The following is a 21,294-nucleotide window of genomic DNA, read 5'->3' on the forward strand; positions in this document are numbered from 1 at the left end:
TTCAAAAAAGAGCTCTATATTCTCAGATTTGGTACTGCTTCTGACGGCAATGGGTTGCGTTTTCAGTCCAATATACCAAATGATTTCCCAAAGAAATACACAACTGCAAATTAAATTGACTCTACTGAAAAATTCAATACATTTTACGAGACTTTAGTTTAGAAGGTATTCGGCAAAGAAAATAATATTTAAAAATTACAATTGTTTGATAATAAAAAGTTATTTGTGTGAAGGATGTATAGTTAGAAACTAGGCAACCAGTTATTCACAACAATAATCAAATAATTGCACAGGAAGGAAGCTGTGGACAACTTGAAATCATGAATTAAGATAAATTACAGATATTGCATCCCAAGAGGGCCAAGACTGATTCAGGCAGCTTCTTGGCTTTGAGGGTGTAACAGAATAATATTTCATTACACAATTGAAAATTTAAGAATGCTAGTTCCTTTTTTTTTCAGAAATTACACAATTTGCTGCTTCTGTGAATGCAGTAAGATCAAACAGTCGGAAAACATAACAGGAGACACCGATGTCAAGTGGCTCAGGAAACAGCCTTATTTGCAACCTTTATGCCCCGAACAACCTGAATATCGGTTAAAACTGCTATTTACATTTGCTTTATTTGAGAACCCAAATAAATAATAAGCTTATTGAGGTTCTACTCTTACCTTTGCAATCGAGACTGACTGCGCCTTGTGCTGCAATTGGGGGAAAAAAAATGTCAGGTTCCATAAAACTGAGATGTTCTTAAGACATAAGCAGTTGAGATAACTTCTGCATCCTCACGGTCTTGTTTCTGCGCAATATGCAGAAACTTGGAAAGGAATGTGTAGCTTCAATGGTGAGTTAAGTTACTTGCCTTGGCGCTGCTTTGCTTTCTGGCTTTGGCTCTGCTTGCTGCTGAGCTTCTTCAGTTGGGATAGGCACATTCTTCACCTGAAACAAAGTGTCACCATTTCAAACAAGTTATGTTCAGCAGCTCCATTGTTAATAATATATTTTATTTTATCTTTTAAAAAAAAAAATAGTGATTGGTGTAAATAACGTACCAGCCTCCTGAATTGGAGATTATAGAACATTTGGATGTATCTTTGTTTTGCATGTTTCTGTTCCTTGTTGAGCTGCCTCCAGAAAGTATACATGCAGCCCATGTTCAATACCCTGTTTGCATATATCTTCCAAGTGTAGCTGCAAAACAAAGACAGCCATGATTTTTCAGTATGTAAACTGAGGAAACTTGCAAATGAGGATGGCGATGATTCGAGTTTTTACTGACCATTCATTTATACGCTTCAACCCATCTGCTGAAAACTTATTCCAGTATCCTGCATCTGCATTACATTTCTCAAAGAAGTCAGCAATTTTGTTGCTTGACTCATCTCCATTGTTGGGATCAATAAGGAAGCCTGATACCCCATCAACAATTATCTCAGCTGGACCTCCTTGATTGGTTGCAAAGGTGGGTAATCCACAGTTCATTGCCTCAATAACTGTGAGTCCAAATGCTTCATATAGAGCTGGCTGCACAAAAGCTCCCTTTGTATCTGCAACATAGCGATAGAGTTCTCCGTTTCGCTGCCTGTCTGTCTGTGCAGCTATCCATCTGAACTGGCTTTTGAGTTGGTACTTGTCTATCAAGGCATGCATCTTCCTAATTTCAGCCATCTCTTCTCTGTCTTTGGATTTGGTAGGGTCAAAAAAGGCCCCAACTATTACAAGATTAACCAAGTTTCTCAGTCTCTTGTTCTTCCCATACCACTCAGTTAGTCCAGTAAGATTTTTTACTACGTCAAGCCTCGCCATTGAGAAGATAATAGGTTTCCTCCTGTCTGCTAGATATCCACTGTTTTGGAAACTCATTAAAAAAAAGATGTTAGATCATTTCAAATGGTTTTCAAGTAAATGGTTTCTGAATTTATGAGTAGCACATACATGTGTTCTTCATTCTCTACTTTACTGTAGAGTAGTTCTTCAATGGCGGGATGAAACTGTGTGAATCTTTTCTGTTTCTCTGTATTTGGGAAGTAGACAGATTGGTCAGCTCCAGGTGCAGCTATGTTGAATTTTGGATCGAAAACATTAATGCCCGAAACAATTCTACACAGCCCTGGGAGTGTGAATGCAGCATGGCTCTCATACTGTCCTGGTCTTTCTTTGCTGCATATAGATAACTTTTTCAGTCAGCTAGATATACACAGACTTATAACTCAATTTTTTTTAGTTGATTTACTCATGTTCACTAGCTCTAGCATGTCAACTACTTCAATTCGAATAGAATTGTGCTTATGTATTGGAGAGTATTATAAACAAAAGAAATGGTTAGTTCCCAACCTTCCTGCAATCTCCTGGTATGTGCTTGCTATGATAAAATCTGCTGCATTCATTGCAATTGTATCAGCTATGAATTGGCATGAGAAGTGATACTTTGGGTCTAATTCCTTCCACTTGATGTCTGAATCTTCATATTTTGTCTTCTCCAAAGCATGTGCAATAGTTGCCTGCTTTCAGACCATTTTGAATTAGTACATATAATAATATTACAATCAAATACTGAAATTGCAAAGAAAGCTACAAGCAAGGACACCTGAGTTATCCCAAGTTTATTAGCCATGAGAGTAGCTGCTAAATTCCCATCAGTATAGTTTCCAATGATGAGATCTGGTTTTCCATCCATAAGGTCTAGTACCTTGGCCGTAACATCCTGGAAATATGAAAGAGAGGAAGAATTTTGAATAAGTAACAGAGTACTCCTAAGAAAAACCTTAAAAGGAAATTGATGAAAACTTCAAGAATGACTCTAACAAGTAGAACTTGCCTGAGTAAACTTCTCAATATATGGATAGACGTCGAAACGGGAAACCCACTGGCGGAGGACCTTGTCTTCGATGCTAAATGGCACACGAAGGATGTTCGAATGCTTTGTTCCATTAATTGCTTCCAGTTCCTGGCTGCATTTAGTTCCGCGAGCCTCAGGAATTAGTCTTGTGACCTGTTTAGAGAAGAACATGAACATGATACAGTTATTGTTATAATCATTCGTTTTTGTTGGACAGTGGACTTACCACTATAATCTGAGGTTTCACTTTAAGTCCTTGATGCTTAATCCTGAGAAGCAACTCGTCTTCTAAAGCTTTCACTTGGTCCAGGATGTAGACTACCTGTTTAGAGTGGCATCAAAGCTTGCTTGCTTGTAAATTTATTTATCAAACACATGTAGGCTTGTTCTGGCTCATCAGAGAATTGAGTGAAATTCATGTACCTGACCACCGGTGTCAGGCAAGCCAAGGACGTTTGATTGCCCAAAGTAGCCATGGGGAGAGAAAATTACAACATTGAATAGAGTTGGCACCCGGCTGAAGAACTTCTCCATGTTCACTGGATCTGGAGCTTGGAGAACTTCTGAGAGTGATCTCATTGTCTCCTTCACTCTCTCTGCAGTATCACCCCATCCTTTCTCAAAGCCCCATTCTTTGAAGCTACAGAAAGATGAAGGGAAAACTAAATTAAAATCTTTTTCCCCTTTCTTTCTTGCAAATTTGCCAAATGAAACTTTAGAAGTTTTGATTTACCTTAGCTCAAAATCTTGATATGGGGTGTCCATGGAAACTCCTGAGAGATAAACTTCAGCAACTATCAGTGCCATCTGAAGCTTTGAAACAGTATTAAGGTTTTCATTGATCATTAATGTCTGCATCACAGAAAGAAATCAGATGCATACATATTATTGTTTTTATTAATTTTTCATATAAATATACGTGTGAAAATGGATTTTAGTGACACCTCTCCTAGATGATCGAGTGAAAGTAAGTAATCCACCAGAGGTTGAGCATTCTCCAAGCGCCCACTTAACTTTGAAGTGACGAACTTGGAAACAAAGTTGAGTCCATTGCCAATGGAAGAAGACAAGGTCAAGCGAGGCGCGGAGAAATCAAATGCTCCAAAGTCCACTTCCAATGCATTCACGTCTTTTGCCCTGCAATTTCAAAGAGGTGGAATTTGAATTGGTTCATTTTAACTTGAATCTGCAAACGAGATCAGTGAAAGAGTAGAGCACTTGAGATGGTTACATTACCAGGATTCATCAAATATCATTTCTTTGAATTTCAAGTATTCTGTAATAGTGATTCCCTCAACATGGAGATCAGCAGAGTTAACTTTGACATATTCCCAGAAACCAGGACTTGGTCTTATGGCAAAAGCTACATGGGGAGGATTAACCAGAGCTTCCTGCAAATTTCAGATTACATAACAGCATTCGTTTCTTGACGGTATTTGCATATGAAAATTCTTGGGTGGACTACACCATAGATCGACATTGAAGTAAGTTTATCTATTTTTTTTTTCATGGGACCCCTGTCTATCTCTGTGTTTTAGTCCCGATGAACCAAGTGAGTATTTCTCATCCTTACATAACTAGATTATGCTATGTTGTTGTAATATAGCTAAGGGAAAAGGAAAACACAAACCTGAGTGGAGTACCAAATGTCCCCAAGTAAACCTTCCAAGACTTTGGTTCTCTCCATCTTGTCATCAATCACATCCTCCATTTCATCCAGCAGATTCTGAAGCTTCATTATCCTTCTTCCCTTCTGCACGTACTTAGCAAAACACTTCTTCATATGATACCTGCTTTGCTTCAACGCCTCCGGCATATTATCTGCCATAGAATCTGAACGTTTCAAGCTCGGTGCAGAAGCCATTTTTGGATCGCAACTCGATATGGAAGATGTTTATTTCTTCTTAAACAAGAGGATGATGTTGTTTTTCCCTTGAAGAAGTTGCTGCAATATTTATAGAGGAAATGTTTTATACTGTGCATGGACACATGGAGGTTTGCTTTTGCTATAGAATTGAGATATCTTTTGTAGAGGAGATGAACCCATGAAGGAAAGCGCAAGAGGAGGAGAAAGAACAATATTTCTTGAGGCGAGAAAAAGAAAAAGAAAAGAAAAGAATCCATCAATGTGCAAGGAGATATTCCAGGTTAAAAGTAGAAAATATTTATTCTTTTCTTTTCGTGATTGTAAGAAACAAATGAAGAGAAAGTTAAGCTTGCATCTTCACGGCGACCCTTTCTTTGTCTCATTGTGTTATCTACTAATAATGGAAACTTTTCAAAGGAGATGGAGCTGATAATATTCAAAACCATAACCTCTTACTCTATGAGATGAAGAACTCGACGTGTCTGGTGTATGAATGTTAGAAGTAAGCACAGACACCACATTTAATAATTAAAATAATAATACATTAAACTCAAGTTAATTAAAATAATTTGATTTCATTTTTTAAATAGAATTACAAAAATTACACTCAAATTTAATAAATCAAAATAAAGAAATTTTTTATTTGTTAAAAATTGAGATATAAATATTATTTTGATATAATTCAAAGATGAAATTTAATATGTCTTTAAGAATATTTTAATTGTTTATCATACCATTAATAGAAAGCTAAATAAAAAATCTTCAATATAACAAACTTAAAATATAATAACCAAACTGTTAAATTTTTAAAATTAGAGAAATATATGCATTAATTTTAATATAATTTATTATCATAGGACAGGATTCCATGGCTAGGGTTTAAGGGTTTATCTGCATCATATACTGATTCCTGGCGTTGAATGCACTAGAATTTTCTTTGCCCTTTCAAAGCTCAAACAGAAGCACTAGTAGATTCTCTGCTCTTTTATCTCTATAGATCTCTTTTACATCCAATATCTATCGTACATTATATAAAAAAATAAAATAAAATAAATCATTATATATATTTAAAAAAAAAAAAACATTAAGATAAAAAGCTCAAGGTCTAATTACAACTTAAATGAGAAAAGTCAAGATCCATTACAAAAGAAAATAGAACTAAAAAAATCAAGAAATGAAACTCCAGACCCACGACCAGTTGCAAACCCGACAGAAGTTTTCAGATGCGCCGCTCCACTTCAAATCAGCTCCGGCCATCATTGTAAGATGCAATTTTCTTAAAAATGATAGCCATAAGCTATATCAATCCAGAAAAGAATCAAGGAGAAAAACACCACTATCAGAAATAGGAGGCTACTTAGCCATTGAAGATCCATGCAAACGCAGAAAAAAGGCCACTGAAGATCAATCTAATCATCCCAAAAAGAAAGAAGATTTCTATATTCACGGCTAGACTCCACCGCCATGACTAAAGGAGCTCAACCTCATGCTAAAAACATTAGCGAAGAGAGAGAAAACTTCTTGTAACCAAAGAATTTCGCAGATCCTCGTCGTTAGTCACCCTCCCTTCTTCAAATTAAAAGCCATTTAAAAATCAGACACGAAAAAAAGAAAACATACAAATAAACACAAAGAAAAACGAGAAATAACCGGCAAATCAAAATAGAGCCTCCATACAAGTATTGTTGTCGACCAATAGAAAACAAAACAAAACCATATATCTACATTTCCACCTAACGGTGGGTCGCCAGAGATTTCTCTGTCTAAAGGGCAGAAGAAAACCTCTCGAATGAAACACAACAGTCGACGACAACCAAAAAAGGAGTGAATCACAAAACAGAGAAAATTCTCACCTAATCATACATTATATATCAACTTTTTGGATCATAGAATTGCTATTATTCAAATTAGATAACAAGTTATTTTAATATTCCTTTTGTTAGTGAAAATACTGACTAACTGCATTTTTTTAATGTATTATAATCACCAAATTGGTTACTTTTGGGCAATGCGAAAGACTTGAAAAATTGTTATTTCTTTCAAACCTAACACGAAATTTAACCTTTGTATAGTTACTAGTATTTTAATAAAATTAATTAGTGATTAATTTAAAATATAATTATTTGAACTTTCTGTTAACCATTTTGCTAGTTAAATAAAAAAGTTGTCAATTATATAATTATGCCTCTCAAACCAATTTCCAGCGCAAATCCAACCAAGCCACACGTTCACAGAAGATTTAAAAAAAAAACCTCTTTTCTTCTGTTTCGTCAATCTCTATTTATTAATTTCACTCTATTTATTAATTTCACCATTAACCCCAAAAAAATTAAACATTCTTTTTTTTCTTCTAATTGTAGAACATAAAATTAGAGAGAAAATAAGTGTAAGGGAAACAATGTACTTGTCCATGAACATGCCTATGCTGTTATCCAACAGTTTCTTGCAAAGAAAACGAGCTTCTAACAAATGGGGTTGATGATCTTCAAATTTCGCATCATAAACACCTCTCAGATCTTGAAGAAATAGACAATGCAGGGTTCTGGAAACTACCCCTTCTCCCATAACCGACCGAGAAAAGAATGGTTTTGGGGGTTGGTTTCCTGAAAACCCAACCTCCATATCAGCAAAAGAAGCCAACCCATCATCTTCTTCCCAAATCTTAGGAATTTAAGGGCTCCTCTTTATCTGAGAGGTAAGTAAAATTTCCCAATTTGCAACTTTCACTCAAGACTACTGATTAATTCCACTAAACCCACGAACCCCATAATGATATTCTCTATATTTTATTAAAAACTATAAATAATAATTTCAACGTTTTCAAAAATATAACATATGAATGAAATTGGCAAGCCAACACAAAGGATTCAGAATTCAGGACATTTGTGGAGTTATTATCCTTTCCTGGATCCTAATTTTCCAATATCCCCAGCCCCCAAAAAGAAAGAAAAGAAAGAGGGCAAAAGAGAAGACTACAAAACCTTGCTAAATCCTGCATTATTTAGTTCTAACTGTTGAGAAATTTTGACTTGACAAATAATTTATGGTTTCCGAACAATAAGAAATGCAATCAACAAGTATTTTCTTGTACCTCAACCTCCATTCAACTGCTAATTTCCACCGTTCTATAGACCTTTTGGTCTTTCTGGATAGCACCAACTCACCACCATTTTCTTCTTTTTGCAGACTATTAGCCTCCAAGAAAGCACATGCCTCGCTTTCTAATTGGCATAGCAACTTTCTCAGCTCCATGGGATTACCAGCATTTTGGATTTCGTCAATAGTAAATAAGAGCAAACTATCTCCCTCAACTGTTGTTGGCAAAGTATTCAAAATTACACGACAATTTTGTGATATCCATTTCAGGACGGATATTTCATTTTCTACAGAAAGTTGAGAACCTGAGTAAGCAAGGTGTCCAATGGATCTTCTCTGACTCTGTGGGGTAGTCCATAATCGCAATGCAGATAATAAGGCAAAAGATGGTTGCCCATCTTGATGGATGTACATTGACTCCTTCGGCCATGAATTGCAAGAATACATACTGGGTTCCAAGGGAATAAAAACCTTGTCATTTGGATTTTTATTTAAGAGAAACCCATAGTGTTCAAGGAGCTCCAAATTTGTGTATGTTCCATAGCTTAAAAGAACCTGCAAAGATGGCATCATTTTGATTTATTATCATCTCATCCACCAAACAAATTTAACTGAAAGCATACATAATACATTAGCACCCAACAACTAGCAGAAATTCAGAAATTGCACACACGAGTCATTAATTCTAGTAAACTCCATATCCTGAGCTAGAGAAAACTAGAGACAGACTAAAGCCCCAATCTTGAGTGATATGAACAACTCACATCCTAGGCCATATAACAAGAACTAATCTGTGTCTCCGCATCAAGCAAATAATAATAAAGACAGATCAGCAACACATACTAATGCTATCAAGAATCTACTTACACTCAAATGAATCACATTTAATAAACCTCTTAGCAGCATTAATGCCAGTTTCAAGTAAAATAACAGGGGGGAGGAAGGAGCAGGTGGCAAAAAGAGGGTAGAACGTTGTAAAAGGAAGCTCAAATTATCAAGATAAAGACAACGGTGAAGGGCAAAGCATTAATACAGTTTAGCTAATAAAAGTTAATCCAGTTTAGCTGATTTAACAATAGATTATACTAAATTAAGAAGAAGAAAAAAAAAGAATAGATTATACTACCTGCTCTCCCTTTTTATAATTGTTCCTAGCATAGAAGCAATATGCACCAATGTCATCATCATACCCACCATCTGTTAACCTCTGTAACTGTGCATCATATCTCTCCACCAGTAAGCTATCTGTAGAATGTCCGCTTGACAAAGAATCATCTTGCAATGAAGAAGAATGCATCAAATTCTCAACATTTTCAATGTCTTTTGACTCCCCTCCAGGAGCAGCATAATTGAACAAATCTCCAACAGGACACAGGCACCCAACCTCATCCCATGGTATATGCAATGTCCGTGAGGATATCTGTAAACAGGCAGACAAGTAAATTTCCAAATTGCATAATCTAAAAAAAAAAAGTAAGTGGAAATTAACACACATGATATACAGAGTGTACATCAGACAAGAAGACCCCATACAAGATTGTTGTGGCAGTTTCAGAGAATGTCACCCTTGCAAAGGAAACACAGGTGATCACCAACAAAAAGACAGGATTATCATACTGAAAGATGCATTCAGATTCAGTCAAATGTAATGTTGATACATCTCGTCAATTTTACAGAGTAATTACTCCAATGTAGCTAAATAGTAGCTTGAATCTGCCACACAAATTTGTTTTTCCTAACACGAACATGATATGGTAGGAGGATGAAGCAGATGCATATAACAAAAAGAACTATTTAATTTAGCATTCACCATTTCTGGACAGAAAATAAAAGTCTCTTACAGTTGCAGAAGCCCAAATCCAAGCCCTAAGAGAAAGAAGTCTTGGCTTAAGCTTGAGCTCTTGCATTAACAAAGTAGCTTGTTTCCATTCTGTTTCAGCCTTCGATATGGCCTTTTCTGTTGTCCAGACAGCATCATCCACCTAACAATAATTCCAGATTTTCAGACACCATTATTTTTTCACAATAACGATATTAATGAATTCTATCAAAACCTGCCCAAAACCAGAAAAGAACAAAGTAATGAAAAAATAAAGAGAAACTGAACTTGCAAAGCTTGCTTTTCAAACTCACTGAAAGTAGCTAGAATCTCATAACTGCGGGGCAAATGCTTCAAGTAAGGATACCAAAACGAGTTCTTTCCTTTACCCATTTCATATAATAAGCAAACAGTCATTATCTGCATTAAATTTTAGAGAAAGAATCAGCAACTACAAAGAGAGAAACCGTGATCTTCATTTTGAGAGAAAATAAGTAAGCCAACTTGAGTAGGAGAGAGACAGCGATGGCCATTGGCAGCAGAGGAGAGTATCCCATCCTTTAGTAAACTATCCCTTGTTAGCAAGGCAGACTTTGGAACTCTAAGGATCAATTCTCCTTTCCTAAGATCACGTGCTGCACCCAAGCCTCTTCTGCACCAAACCCATATCGAATTTCAAACATACCTTCACTTCTCAGTAACCAAACAAAGCAAAATGGACGACGAACACGAATATGTATTAAGCTATACAGTATAGAGTATACTCACCCTCCTGCATCAGGGAAAAAAGAGACAACGAGAGAATTGCCCAAACAGATCCTTGGTTTTTGAGACTGGAAATTGTGAAGTGAATCTGAAATTCCAAGCTCCGCTGCCCATGCTAAGAACCCTTCGAGTGTCTCAGGCTCCGCTTCTTCCATTTCTTCCTTGGGTCCTTTCCGTCGACAGTTCAAATTTTGCAGTTTTCTAATCTGCGCTGCATATGGGAACAAGAGAAGGCGCAGACCTGCCCGGCCCATTAAATTGGATAGCTTTGGATCCGGCCCAATCTGCAGCGACGAAATGAGCCTTAGTTGACATCAAAACTACCACTACGAGTAACCTTAAAAGTAATTTTAATTCTTAAATTTGAAACAAACGGTTTAGTTTTCATTTTTTTGCAGAGTTATTCGTTAAAATAATTTAATTCATTAAAAATTTAAAATAAATAAATTACATTTATTATTATTCCAAATTCTAAAATTTTATAATTAAATAAACATCGTTCCAACAATAATTATATAATTAAAAGCAATTTAAACGAATTTGTTTGTAACCGAAACATTAATTAAATACTTTATATATTTTATTGTAATACTTTTATTTTTTACATATTCTATATATTAAATAAATAAAAAAATTGATCTTCTAACATTAATATGAGAAAGTAACTTGTGCAGATAGTAAAAATAAAATATTATTAAGAAAGATGGAAGAGTTTATTATTGTTATTTAGGAGAAATTAATAGATAAATAAGAGGCAGAATTGAGCTTGAAGTAATAAATTCAATTTGAAATAATATTAAAGTAAAAGATATGTTAAAATAATATTGAAAAAGATAATTTTTTTAAAAAAATATTTTCTAACTAAATAATTTAATTTTAATTTAAAAAACAAAATTTATTAACAAATTTATATATAAATATTTTAATAAGGATCTCAATTCATTATACTCATTGACTCTCTCTCTCTCGTTTTTGTATAGTGATTATCTCCTCTTAAGTCTCTTCCTTAGGTTTTAGCCTAAATTTCTCGCCGCCTCCTGCGATGTTGTCTCCCCGTATAGGCAGGGATCTCCTTCCCCATTCGGATGTGGGTTTTGCTATCCCCATCTAGATGGGTTTGTAAATAATCCTTTTAGTTGCTTTTCTACCATGCAAATCTAAGCATAGAGAGAGCATGTTCTTTCCATCTGCATGTTTGGATTTTTGTTGGTTTTCCCCTCTGTTTGCGTGGTTCATAGTTTCTACTGATAGATTTGCAAAATGCACTTTATTAGGGCGCTTCCTCATCACACGTTCTATTTTTGTATTTGATTGTTGTTTTTTTGTACTTGAAGGTCTAGAGACTCCAAAAACTATCGTTGAATATGGTTATCGTTTGATGAAGGGTGCAGGAAGCAAGATACTGGTGGTATCTTGCAGGGACCTGTGAATGGCCCGGAAGACGCGAATGAGACGCCGAAAAGCCCTACCACCTCCGCTCGTCGCCATCACGTTACATATTTTGAGTTCTCTCCATGACTCGATACTTTGGGCTTTTTATTGCCTTGCTTCTAATCCTTTTGTGCTCCTTTGCTTTTTCTTCTTATTATTTGCATGCAAGTCTACCATACATTTTCAGTAGACAACTTCATTGGCGGCGTTCATCTTTATAGAAAGACAATGACAGTTTAAGTTGGGGATTTCTACTCCTTTCAGTGGGCTGGACTTGCTTGTAATGAGGTTAGGCTTTCTTATTTTTAGAATAAATTGGGTTAGGCTTTTTTTTTTCTTTTAATTATGCTTTCTGTTTTTCTTTTAGTTATGGCTTGCTTAAGGACCGGATATTTTTTATAAGGGATATCGAGTCTTTTATAATAAATTTTATCTTCGATAAAAAAAATTTAATATATGAAAAATATTTTTTTTCTTTAATCATGAAAATATTTTTTATTAATTATTATTATTATAGAGCAATGTGTTATAGTTACAAATTATATTTTTATAATAAATTTAAAAATAAAAGCGTTCTGTAATCTGAAATGATGAATAAATATTTTTTATAATAATATATATATACTACATTTAATGTGGGGAGAGGGATTAGCTGTGTGTTCGCTTAACCCTAAATTTTTGAAAATTCAAAGCACAATAATTTTTATACGGTGGCTGATAAACTACGGAGAGTTTTCATTCATTTATTATACTTAGAATGCCTTTAGACAAACATCTGACTATTGCAATTGAAAGAAGGAAAAAATATTTAAACAATAAATAAGAGGACATACGAGTGGTTGAAATTAATTACTAATAATTTTAATTTATGAAATTGAAACATAAAAATTTTAATCGCTTTTTACTCGATTTAAAAGAAATTAATTTGTGTTTTTAAAAAATTTAAAATAATAATTATAATAGAAAAGGCATGTTTTTATTTTATTTGCAGGACGTTGAAGAGTAATGGAAAACGACATCAGTTTGAGTTAGGGTGGGGTCAGACCGGAAAATGGCGGGTATGGTTATGACACGTCGGTATTGTAATGGTGGCCAAAGGTAAGAAGGGCCAACGGAATAGTTGCACAATAAAGAACCTAACTGAAAAGGGCAGTGGGCCACGTGTCAAACAACATATCCGCAAGCTTCATTGCTGCCACTGTGTCCGTGTCACACCACACTTCCCCCTTTTTTTCCTATATATATATATATATTTTTTTTTTTTCTTTTCTTTCTACTACTGTTTATTTATTTATTTATTAAAATAAAAATAGTAAATAGCACACCACAATAACAGGAGCATCCACTTAATCGAGTCAGAGAGTGGGCCCTACCTCCTCCACCACCACCACTTTGTCGACGTCTTCCCTTCGTGTGAAGATAGAAATCCAGTCCTACCATTAACCCTTCACTCACAGAACGCCACGTGCACCATATCTCCCACTCTTACTGCTTGGCCTTTGATAACGTTATCTTCCACTGAGACCCTCATCTTTCCACGTCTCTGCTCTGTGCATTTGTACCGGGTCCGGGTCTGGGTCTGGGTCACCATATCTCACCCGCAACTAATTATGCCCTTTTAAAAGTTCTATTTATATCTGAATAGTATTGTTTTTTCTAACATAAAAGCAACAAGCCCCATCTGTTACTGATATTAATCATCTTTGATTTAAATATTAAGATATTATAAAATAAAATATTATTTTTCATCTATGATATAATAGAAAACAGTGGTTTATAAGATAAGAAAAAATAAAATTAAGAAAAAACACGTTTCAATGGTCTGGATCACTGAAGACCATAGGCCTTAGTGGCTGTTTTATTTTATTTTATTTATCTTGCAAGTCTCAAATTTTGTCTTCATTTCAGTGGTTCAAAGCATCCCAATTTTTTTTTTAAAAAAAATTTTTATACTCTTTTCGCATATTCCATTTTCGCATGTATATAGATTTTTGGAACATACGGAAAGGTGTAAATTCAAATGAAAAAGTTTTGAGTCTGATAGACAGACAGTTACCCAGAGCTTGCTTTTTTGGTTTGGCTTTAATTGCCAAAACTGAATCATTTACTTTCTTTGGAGATCTCATTGAGTGAGTTTTTTTTTTTTTAATTTCTTCTCCATTTTTTTGCTTTATTTTTCACCGTAAGTCTAGGTGTTTCTGAGCTCCTCTCTCTTTCTCCAATTGCCTGTGGACTAACTATTTTTTCATTTGCAGAGAGCTTAAGCTGAGCTTCTTTCGCTGTTGAATCCTCTTGAGAATTGGTCTAAGTTGGTTTTGTTCGGACACAGGTGGTTTGCTTTTTGGTCTTTGCCTGAAAAAGGCGAAGTGGGTTGTCTTTGAAAAGGGGTAAAGTTTGATATTTTATTTAGTAAATTGAGATTCAAGGAGGAAAATTCTCAGCAACAGCCATACAGATAAGCTGAGAAATCCGCTTTTGAACATGACTGTAGCATTACTATGGGTTGCGATTCCCAGTACAGAGGTCTCCAACTCCTTCGGATTCTTCCATTCGGTTCGAGTTTTAGATTCATCCAAGTTTGGTTGCGTAGATCGGAATTTGATGTTTAAGGGGAAAGCAAAAAAGGGTAGGAACCAGAAATGGAAGTCAGGATCGGTGAGTATAGATTTGAGGAGTACTTGCATAGGTAGCGGACGCAAGCTACCAATAATATCGAGCATGGTGGCGAGTCACGCAGGAGAAATAGCCATCTCCTCTGAGGAAAAAGTATACAATGTGGTGCTGAAGCAAGCAGCCTTGGTTAAACAGCAATTAAAGTCTAGTGAAGATCTAGACGTGAAACCAGATATTGTGCTTCCAGGGACTTTGAGCTTGTTGAGCGAAGCTTACGATCGATGTGGGGAAGTTTGTGCTGAGTATGCCAAGACTTTTTACTTGGGTTAGCCTCCATCTTATCTCTCTGTTATACGCATGTGTGTATGCTGGAATTATAGTTTCAGGTGGCTGCCGATTGATGGAGATTCTGTTTTCTCACTTGCTCCTGCTTTGCTTTGCTTTGCCAGGAACTCTGTTAATGACCCCTGAAAGGCGAAGAGCTATTTGGGCAATATATGGTGAGTTGGATATTTGATTCTGATCCATTTTAATTACAAAATTGTAGCAATTGCACAGGGTTGGATGGATGATTCTAATCCTGCTCAATATTACATGGTCTGAACTGAAGTGGGTTAGAGACTAAAACAAAAACCAGTAAATAATATGGAATTAGACAACAGGATTTAATAAATAAAGCTTGTTAGTAGCTTTTTGGATTTGTGAAAGACACTTTTGTTTTGTAACATAAATAATTCATTAAAGTTTTAATGCCTCCTCGCAAGAACAACTTTTCAAATATAAACTGTGGCCACAATTTCATTTTCTTTTCCCTTTAGTTAACATATAGCTGCTCCCTGTGGTGTGGGGAGATGTTGAGGGAGATGATAAGGGGATCGGGGATTGAAACTGGGACCTCCAGGATTTAACTTAATACATTTGCTGCCGAGACAAGCCCGTGAGTGCAAGCTCATTGAATTTAAAGAGGTGGATCTTATCATAAACAAAATGTACAAAGTACTGGCATTTAGTACCTTAGACTTTAACCAAAGCCTAACTTTTTATGAAATAGAATCCATTCCTCTTGAATGAGCATTCCATCAATGGTTTTCCCTTTTTTTGGTTGGTTATGGACCTTGTGTTTAGTCTGCAAATCAGAAAACACCGATAATTTCCTGCATAAGCAAAACTGGCAGATTCTGCAAGAATGAGATTGGGTAATCTGAATTATTTTTATAGTTGGATATTCCAATTACTTTGTATTTATTATATTTTTTAATTTTGCTCCTTATGATGTACTCTGCAAATGTAGTGTGGTGTAGAAGGACAGATGAGCTTGTTGATGGACCTAATGCTTCACACATAACGCCAACAGCTTTAGATAGGTGGGAAGCAAGGTTGGAAGATATGTTTCGAGGTCGTCCCTTTGATATGCTTGATGCTGCTTTATCAGATACAGTTACTAAATTTCCTGTTGATATTCAGGTTAGCCATTATTAAATCAAGTCTTTAACACTACATAAACTTTTAAACAATCAAAACTACAGCTTATAATGCCATTTCTGTGTTTGTTTCTCATTTTGGCTGATTCCTTTGAACATCTGTTTCAGCCATTCAAAGATATGATTGAAGGAATGAGGATGGATCTGAAGAAGTCCAGATATAAGAACTTTGACGAGCTTTATCTTTACTGTTATTATGTTGCTGGGACGGTTGGATTAATGAGTGTTCCAGTGATGGGCATTGCACCTGAATCACAGGCATCAACTGAGAGTGTTTACAATGCTGCTTTAGCACTAGGAATAGCCAATCAGCTGACCAACATACTCAGGGATGTCGGAGAGGAGTAAGTACAGAGTTTCTTTTTTTCTGCTCAGTTCCCATTTGCTTCCTCTATATGTCATCTATGTTCTTTTTAGCTCACATTTTCCTGGGTTTCGCTGTGGGCGAGCTTTTCTCAGTGCAAGAAGAGGAAGGATTTATTTACCACAGGATGAATTGGCACAGGCAGGGCTTTCAGATGATGACATATTTGCTGGAAAAGTGACAGACAAATGGAGAAATTTCATGAAGAACCAGATTAAAAGAGCAAGAATGTTCTTTAACGAGGCAGAGAAAGGAGTGACAGAGCTGAGTGCTGCAAGTAGATGGCCGGTAAAACATCAATATCCTTTGTCAAATGCAAATAGCCCTGTGATAGAAAAAATGATTAAAAAATGTTTGCGGTTGTGGACATTGCAGGTATGGGCATCCTTGCTGCTGTACAGAAGAATACTAGACGAGATAGAAGCAAATGATTACAACAACTTCACAAAGAGGGCTTATGTGAGCAAAACCAAGAAGATAGCATCTTTGCCAATTGCATATGCAAGATCATTTGTTGGGCCTTCAAGAATGTCATCTCCTGTGACAAAAGCTTGATATGTGCAAACCATGAACATCAATTTCAAATGCCCAATTGATATTAAAAAGTTAAATCTTTACTTCCGATATAATTTTTTTTTTAAATGTTGATATAATAGTTCAAATTTAAAAATTTATTGTCATTTTATATAAATTTAAAATTTTAATTTTTAGGAGAATGTGTATAATCTCATATGGCAATAGAATTGACATTTTTGTCGTTCTTTATAAGTGAGTTCTGTAGGATACATAGGTTTTTTTTTTTTTTTTTTTCAAAGGAAAAAGAAACTCATAGTTAACTAATGAGCTAAAATGTTAATATGATTGTTGAAGTTTACAATAAATTCCTAATTTTACCATCATCAATGGCTGCCTGATGAAGAAAATCCTGTTGTACAAGCAATTTCAAAATTGTATTTTAAAAATTTACTCTATATTAAAATTGAAAAAATTAGATTAAATTATAAAACTATTAAAAAAATAATAATTTTTGAATACCGATGGTTCGGATTCATATGCGGAAGAACAGGTGTTGAAATATGTAATGAATTAAATTTAGGGTAATTTACGATTTAGTCCCTGGGTATTACCATTATTAACAAGTCAGTCCCTATATTTTTAGAAACCTATTAAAACGTCCTTATGTTTTATTTCCGTCAATGAAATAGTCCTTCCGTCCTATTTTCCGTTAAAATTAGATAAAAGAGGAGAGAGAAAATTTTTAAAATCCAATTTTACTCTCAAATAAAATCATTTATTTAGTCTTTGTATATTATAATTATTAACAAATTAGTCATTATATTTTCAAAAATCTATTAAAATATTTTTATATTTTTTCATATCTATTAAAACGTCCTTATCATTTTTTTATGTCAACTAAATAGTCCCTATCTTTTCTCAGATCTATTAAAACGTCCTTATCGTTTCTTTTTGTCAACGAAATAGTCCCTGTCTTTTCTTTCGTCCTCCTCCTCCTCCTCCTCCGAAAAAGAAGAAGAAGAAGAAGAAGAAGAAGAAGAAGAAGAAGAAGAATGAGAAGAAGAAAAAGAAGCAAAAGAAGAAGAAGGAAAAGAAGCAGAAGAAGAAGGAGAAGAAGGAGAAGAAGCAGAAGAAGGAGGAGAAGAAGGAGAAGAAGAAGAAGCAGAAGAAGAAAAGTAAGGAGAAAAATAATGGGGGATAATATAGTCTTTTACTATATTTTTAACGGCAAAAATAGACAGAATGACTATTTCGTTGACGGAGAGAAAACATAAGGATGTTTTAATAGGTTTTTAAAAATACAGAGACTGACTTGTTAATAATGGTAATATTTAAAGACTAAATCATAAATTACCCTTAAATTTATAGTGCGAAGTGCACGTTCAATCACGTGTTTGAGTTTGTTATTGGAACCTTGGAAAGGCTGATGATTACGAACAACGCCTCATGAGTCAATTGTAATCGGCAGAAGCCTTCATCATCCCCACTGTCCAATGCAAACTTTTATTTAAATTCTTTTATTTCTAAATAAATTATATTAAACGAATCAAGTATTTAGATAACAATATATTTTCCTTCCATAAATTAAAATTACAGAGTCACACTAAACTTTATTCCACAATTTATTTAGTCAAACTCTGGTCACCGTTTCGTCAGCTCAACCGGTTATTTCAATCCTCTGATTAAAAAAAAAACACAACAGCTCCCTTAATTATCTGAAATTTTAATGGATAAAATCAAAAAATGTTATTTATTTATGAATTTATAAGAGATGTCACGTGGGATTTCAACTACCATATCATGTTATTGATACCTGCACGACAATGCACCGAGCCCACCAACAAACCAAAATATTTTTTAAACAGTGTTAGATAATATTTAATATATATCTAGTTCCTCAATTTTTAATTTTCATTTTAAAAATATATGAATAATTAATTAATAATTTTTTTAAAATTTTAAAAATAAAAAATTCATTAATGAATTTTTTTATGTTAAAAATTGAATAATAATTTTACCATAATAATACATTAATATAAAACCTGGAGGTTCAGACGAAGAAAACACGTGCGGGCAATGCCCTCTACCTTTCCCAAATATGAAAAATTGGGAAAGTTGTTCATAGTGTATGAAAACAGGGACTTTATCATCGTTCTCAGAAGTTGTGTAAAAGAGAGAGAACCAACAAAAATGGAGTCCGTAGCCAATCCTGAAAAGCCTCATGCACTATGCATCCCTTATCCATCTCAAGGCCACATCAATCCCATGCTAAAACTAGCCAAACTCCTCCACCACAATGGCTTTCATATTACTTTCCTTCACACTGACCACACCCACCAATGCCTCCTCGAATCTCTAGGACCCAACTCTCTCAATGGCCTGCCTTCTTTCCATTTCCGTACAATTCCCGATGGGCTTCCTTCCACCAGCACTTCCACCCGCAACACGCCCTCCCTATGCCGGTCAATGAGTGAAACTTGCTTACCTCACCTTAGAAACCTGATCTCAGAGCTCAATCACTCTTCTTCATCCAATGTTCCTCCTGTAACTTGCATAATTTCAGATGGGGTCATGAGCTTCTCACTTGATGCAGCACAAGAGCTTGGAATCCCTCATGTTTTGTTTTGGACGACTGGTGCTTGCGCGTTTATGGCCTATCTCCACTTTCGCCACTTGATTGACAAGGGTCTCGTACCATTCAAAGGTTCCTATAATTTCTTGCCTCATAAATTCCATTCTCTTAAAAATATCTATAGGTTTATTATTAATCACATTGGAATCACCAGATTTTGTTTGCTTTGAATTGCAGATGAGAGTTACTTAACAAATGGTGTTCTTGATACTGTTATAGATTGGATTCCAGGCTTGAATGGTATCCGTTTGAGGGACATCCCAAGTTTTATCAGAACTACAGATCCTGAAAACTTTATGCTAAATTTTCTGATCTCAGAGACTCAAAGAGCTAAAGAGGCGTCTGCTATTGTATTGAATACATTTGAAGCATTAGAGAATGAGGTTTTTGCTGCCCTTGCTTCATTACCATTGCCTCGTGTATACTCCATCGGCTCCCTTCAACTCCTCCTCAATCAGGCAGCAGATGATAGGCTAAAGTCCATTCAATCAAACTTATGGAAAGAAGAATCTGGGTGTCTTGAATGGCTTGATTCGAAAGAACCCAACTCGGTCATTTACGTGAACTTTGGAAGCATGATCGTCACGACAGGTGACAAATTGGTGGAGATTGCTTGGGGACTTGCTAATAGCAACAAAAACTTTTTGTGGGTCATTAGGCCTAACCTTGTTTCCGGCACCGCCGCGGTTCTTCCTCCGGAGTTCGTTACAACGACCAAAGAGAGAGGTTTTTTAGCAAGCTGGTGCCCCCAGGAGCAAGTGCTAAGCCACCCATCTATTGGAGGGTTCTTAACACACAGTGGATGGAATTCAACACTTGAAAGCATTTGCGGAGGGGTGCCAATGATTTGTTGGCCTCGATCATCGGAGCAACAAATGAATTGCCGATACTGCTGCTTAGAATGGGGCATAGGCATGGAGATGAACAGTGATGTGAAGAGAGATGAAGTTGAGAGGCTTGTAAGAGTGTTAATGGAAGGAAAGAAGGGAAATGAAATGAAGAAGAAAGCGATGGAGTGGAGGAAGATTGCAGAAGAGGCTGCGAGTCCCAAAGGTTCATCTTTCCAGAATTTGGACAACGTCGTCAATCATGTGCTTCTGTCTTCCAGAAATTAAACTCTTACCTACTAAACATAACAAAATAAATAAATTTATATCATGTCAGGTCATTTTCCGTTTATATATATATATATATATAAAGTGATGAAATATTGAATTTAAATATTAATTTATATTTAAAGCTAATGAATAGAAGAATTTAATTACTAGTTGATGATATGAGATCCAATAGAATAGAGTTTTGTATTACTGAATAAGGCTTAAGCTTTCTGAGGAGGGGACTCCTCTTTTATACATTGTCTTGCTTGCTGGTGACGTGTAAAGGTCTCTCCAGGATTGGGCCACGCGTCTCTGCCATGCGGATTCGGAGGTACTAGGGTATCAGCCGCCTGCTCCATGCGTAACGGCCTCTGATTCTCCTCGTGCATACGTTCGAGCGGATCTGCCAGGCTGTCTGGTGAATATTTTTCTGGATCCTGGGCTGGGCCGAGAGTTGGGCCGGACGCTAAGCCTGAGTGGAGAGGGCCTGCTTCGTGTGGGCCGGGCCGGCTTGAGCGAAGAAGATGGGTCGAGCCCGGCCTTGAGGGTTGGATGAGCCAGGCTTGTTATGTATATCAGGTGTGTGGGCCTCTACGTCATGGGCCTTGGGCTGTGGTCAAGCCCCTGGCCCGGGGTGAAGGAATCCAGCGGTCATCAATTGCCCCTTCACCTTCTCGGCAGTTATTGCTCCAACTGCCGAGGGGGTGAATACCAAGAACTAGTATGATCGCGTCTGTTCGGGTTCAGGTGCCTTAATAACATCCTTTCATCTTT

General features: G+C 35.9%; 4 protein-coding genes across 8 annotated transcripts; 2 read left to right on the forward strand and 2 right to left on the reverse strand.

Annotated features, from left to right (window-relative positions):
• Positions 1-285: 285 nt before the first annotated feature.
• On the reverse strand, positions 286-5,129 carry LOC110617712 (sucrose synthase 5). Its single transcript, XM_021760681.2, has 15 exons — positions 4,470-5,129; positions 4,076-4,230; positions 3,784-3,976; positions 3,573-3,691; positions 3,263-3,479; positions 3,066-3,161; positions 2,819-2,992; positions 2,588-2,704; positions 2,335-2,501; positions 1,936-2,160; positions 1,280-1,846; positions 1,053-1,191; positions 863-939; positions 672-701; positions 286-586 (listed from the first exon to the last, which is right to left on the reverse strand). Exons 1-15 carry the CDS (start codon positions 4,701-4,703, stop codon positions 571-573), a joined length of 2,526 nt encoding a protein of 841 aa, XP_021616373.1. The 5' UTR covers positions 4,704-5,129; the 3' UTR covers positions 286-570.
• A 643-nt stretch (positions 5,130-5,772) lies between these two features.
• Positions 5,773-10,675, reverse strand: LOC110611298 (protein SET DOMAIN GROUP 40). Of its 5 annotated transcripts, XM_021751561.2 has the most exons (8): positions 10,390-10,675; positions 10,126-10,273; positions 9,910-10,041; positions 9,644-9,784; positions 8,929-9,222; positions 8,108-8,357; positions 7,798-8,017; positions 5,773-6,272 (listed from the first exon to the last, which is right to left on the reverse strand). In XM_021751561.2, exons 1-8 carry the CDS (start codon positions 10,638-10,640, stop codon positions 6,260-6,262), a joined length of 1,449 nt encoding a protein of 482 aa, XP_021607253.2. In that variant the 5' UTR covers positions 10,641-10,675; the 3' UTR covers positions 5,773-6,259. The 5 variants fall into 5 exon arrangements, with proteins under 5 accessions (XP_021607253.2, XP_021607236.2, XP_021607227.2 ...); XM_021751544.2 differs by having other exon boundaries at positions 7,798-8,357; XM_021751535.2 differs by having other exon boundaries at positions 5,773-6,275; positions 7,798-8,357.
• Positions 10,676-13,623: 2,948 nt separating this feature from the next.
• Positions 13,624-16,896, forward strand: LOC110600132 (phytoene synthase 2, chloroplastic). The gene is made up of 7 exons (XM_021736895.2): positions 13,624-13,946; positions 14,073-14,755; positions 14,880-14,930; positions 15,722-15,894; positions 16,020-16,255; positions 16,371-16,563; positions 16,651-16,896. The coding sequence occupies exons 2-7, from the start codon at positions 14,299-14,301 to the stop codon at positions 16,828-16,830; spliced, it is 1,290 nt and encodes a 429-aa protein (XP_021592587.1). The 5' UTR covers positions 13,624-13,946; positions 14,073-14,298; the 3' UTR covers positions 16,831-16,896.
• A 1,956-nt stretch (positions 16,897-18,852) lies between these two features.
• Positions 18,853-20,676, forward strand: LOC110619783 (7-deoxyloganetin glucosyltransferase). Its single transcript, XM_021763342.2, has 2 exons — positions 18,853-19,495; positions 19,601-20,676. Exons 1-2 carry the CDS (start codon positions 18,868-18,870, stop codon positions 20,536-20,538), a joined length of 1,566 nt encoding a protein of 521 aa, XP_021619034.1. The 5' UTR covers positions 18,853-18,867; the 3' UTR covers positions 20,539-20,676.
• The last annotated feature ends 618 nt before the right edge of the window (positions 20,677-21,294 follow it).

The sequence above is a fragment of the Manihot esculenta genome, chromosome 1 (assembly GCF_001659605.2).
Source record: "Manihot esculenta cultivar AM560-2 chromosome 1, M.esculenta_v8, whole genome shotgun sequence".
NCBI lineage: Eukaryota > Viridiplantae > Streptophyta > Magnoliopsida > Malpighiales > Euphorbiaceae > Manihot > Manihot esculenta.

What these genes read in the sequence shown, in the direction of transcription:
- LOC110617712 (XM_021760681.2), bottom strand. Translation starts at nt 4,703, where the DNA reads ATGGCTTCTGCACCGAGCTTGAAACGTTCAGATTCTATGGCAGATAAT. An exon ending in TATCAAGATTTTGAGCTAAG is followed by an intron (nt 3,480 to 3,572) that starts GTAAATCAAAAC and finishes ATCTTTCTGTAG; the next exon opens with CTTCAAAGAATGGGGCTTTG. An exon ending in TACCAGGAGATTGCAGGAAG is followed by an intron (nt 2,161 to 2,334) that starts GTTGGGAACTAA and finishes ATCTATATGCAG; the next exon opens with CAAAGAAAGACCAGGACAGT.
- LOC110611298 (XM_021751526.2), bottom strand. Translation starts at nt 10,640, where the DNA reads ATGGGCCGGGCAGGTCTGCGCCTTCTCTTGTTCCCATATGCAGCGCAG. An exon ending in TTGAAAAGCAAGCTTTGCAA is followed by an intron (nt 9,785 to 9,909) that starts GTTCAGTTTCTC and finishes AATTATTGTTAG; the next exon opens with GTGGATGATGCTGTCTGGAC. An exon ending in GGATTTGGGCTTCTGCAACT is followed by an intron (nt 9,223 to 9,643) that starts GTAAGAGACTTT and finishes GCCTGTTTACAG; the next exon opens with ATATCCTCACGGACATTGCA.
- LOC110600132 (XM_021736895.2), top strand. Translation starts at nt 14,299, where the DNA reads ATGACTGTAGCATTACTATGGGTTGCGATTCCCAGTACAGAGGTCTCC. An exon ending in TGCCAAGACTTTTTACTTGG is followed by an intron (nt 14,756 to 14,879) that starts GTTAGCCTCCAT and finishes TTGCTTTGCCAG; the next exon opens with GAACTCTGTTAATGACCCCT. An exon ending in AATTTCCTGTTGATATTCAG is followed by an intron (nt 15,895 to 16,019) that starts GTTAGCCATTAT and finishes CATCTGTTTCAG; the next exon opens with CCATTCAAAGATATGATTGA.
- LOC110619783 (XM_021763342.2), top strand. Translation starts at nt 18,868, where the DNA reads ATGCCCTCTACCTTTCCCAAATATGAAAAATTGGGAAAGTTGTTCATA. An exon ending in GGGTCTCGTACCATTCAAAG is followed by an intron (nt 19,496 to 19,600) that starts GTTCCTATAATT and finishes TTTGAATTGCAG; the next exon opens with ATGAGAGTTACTTAACAAAT.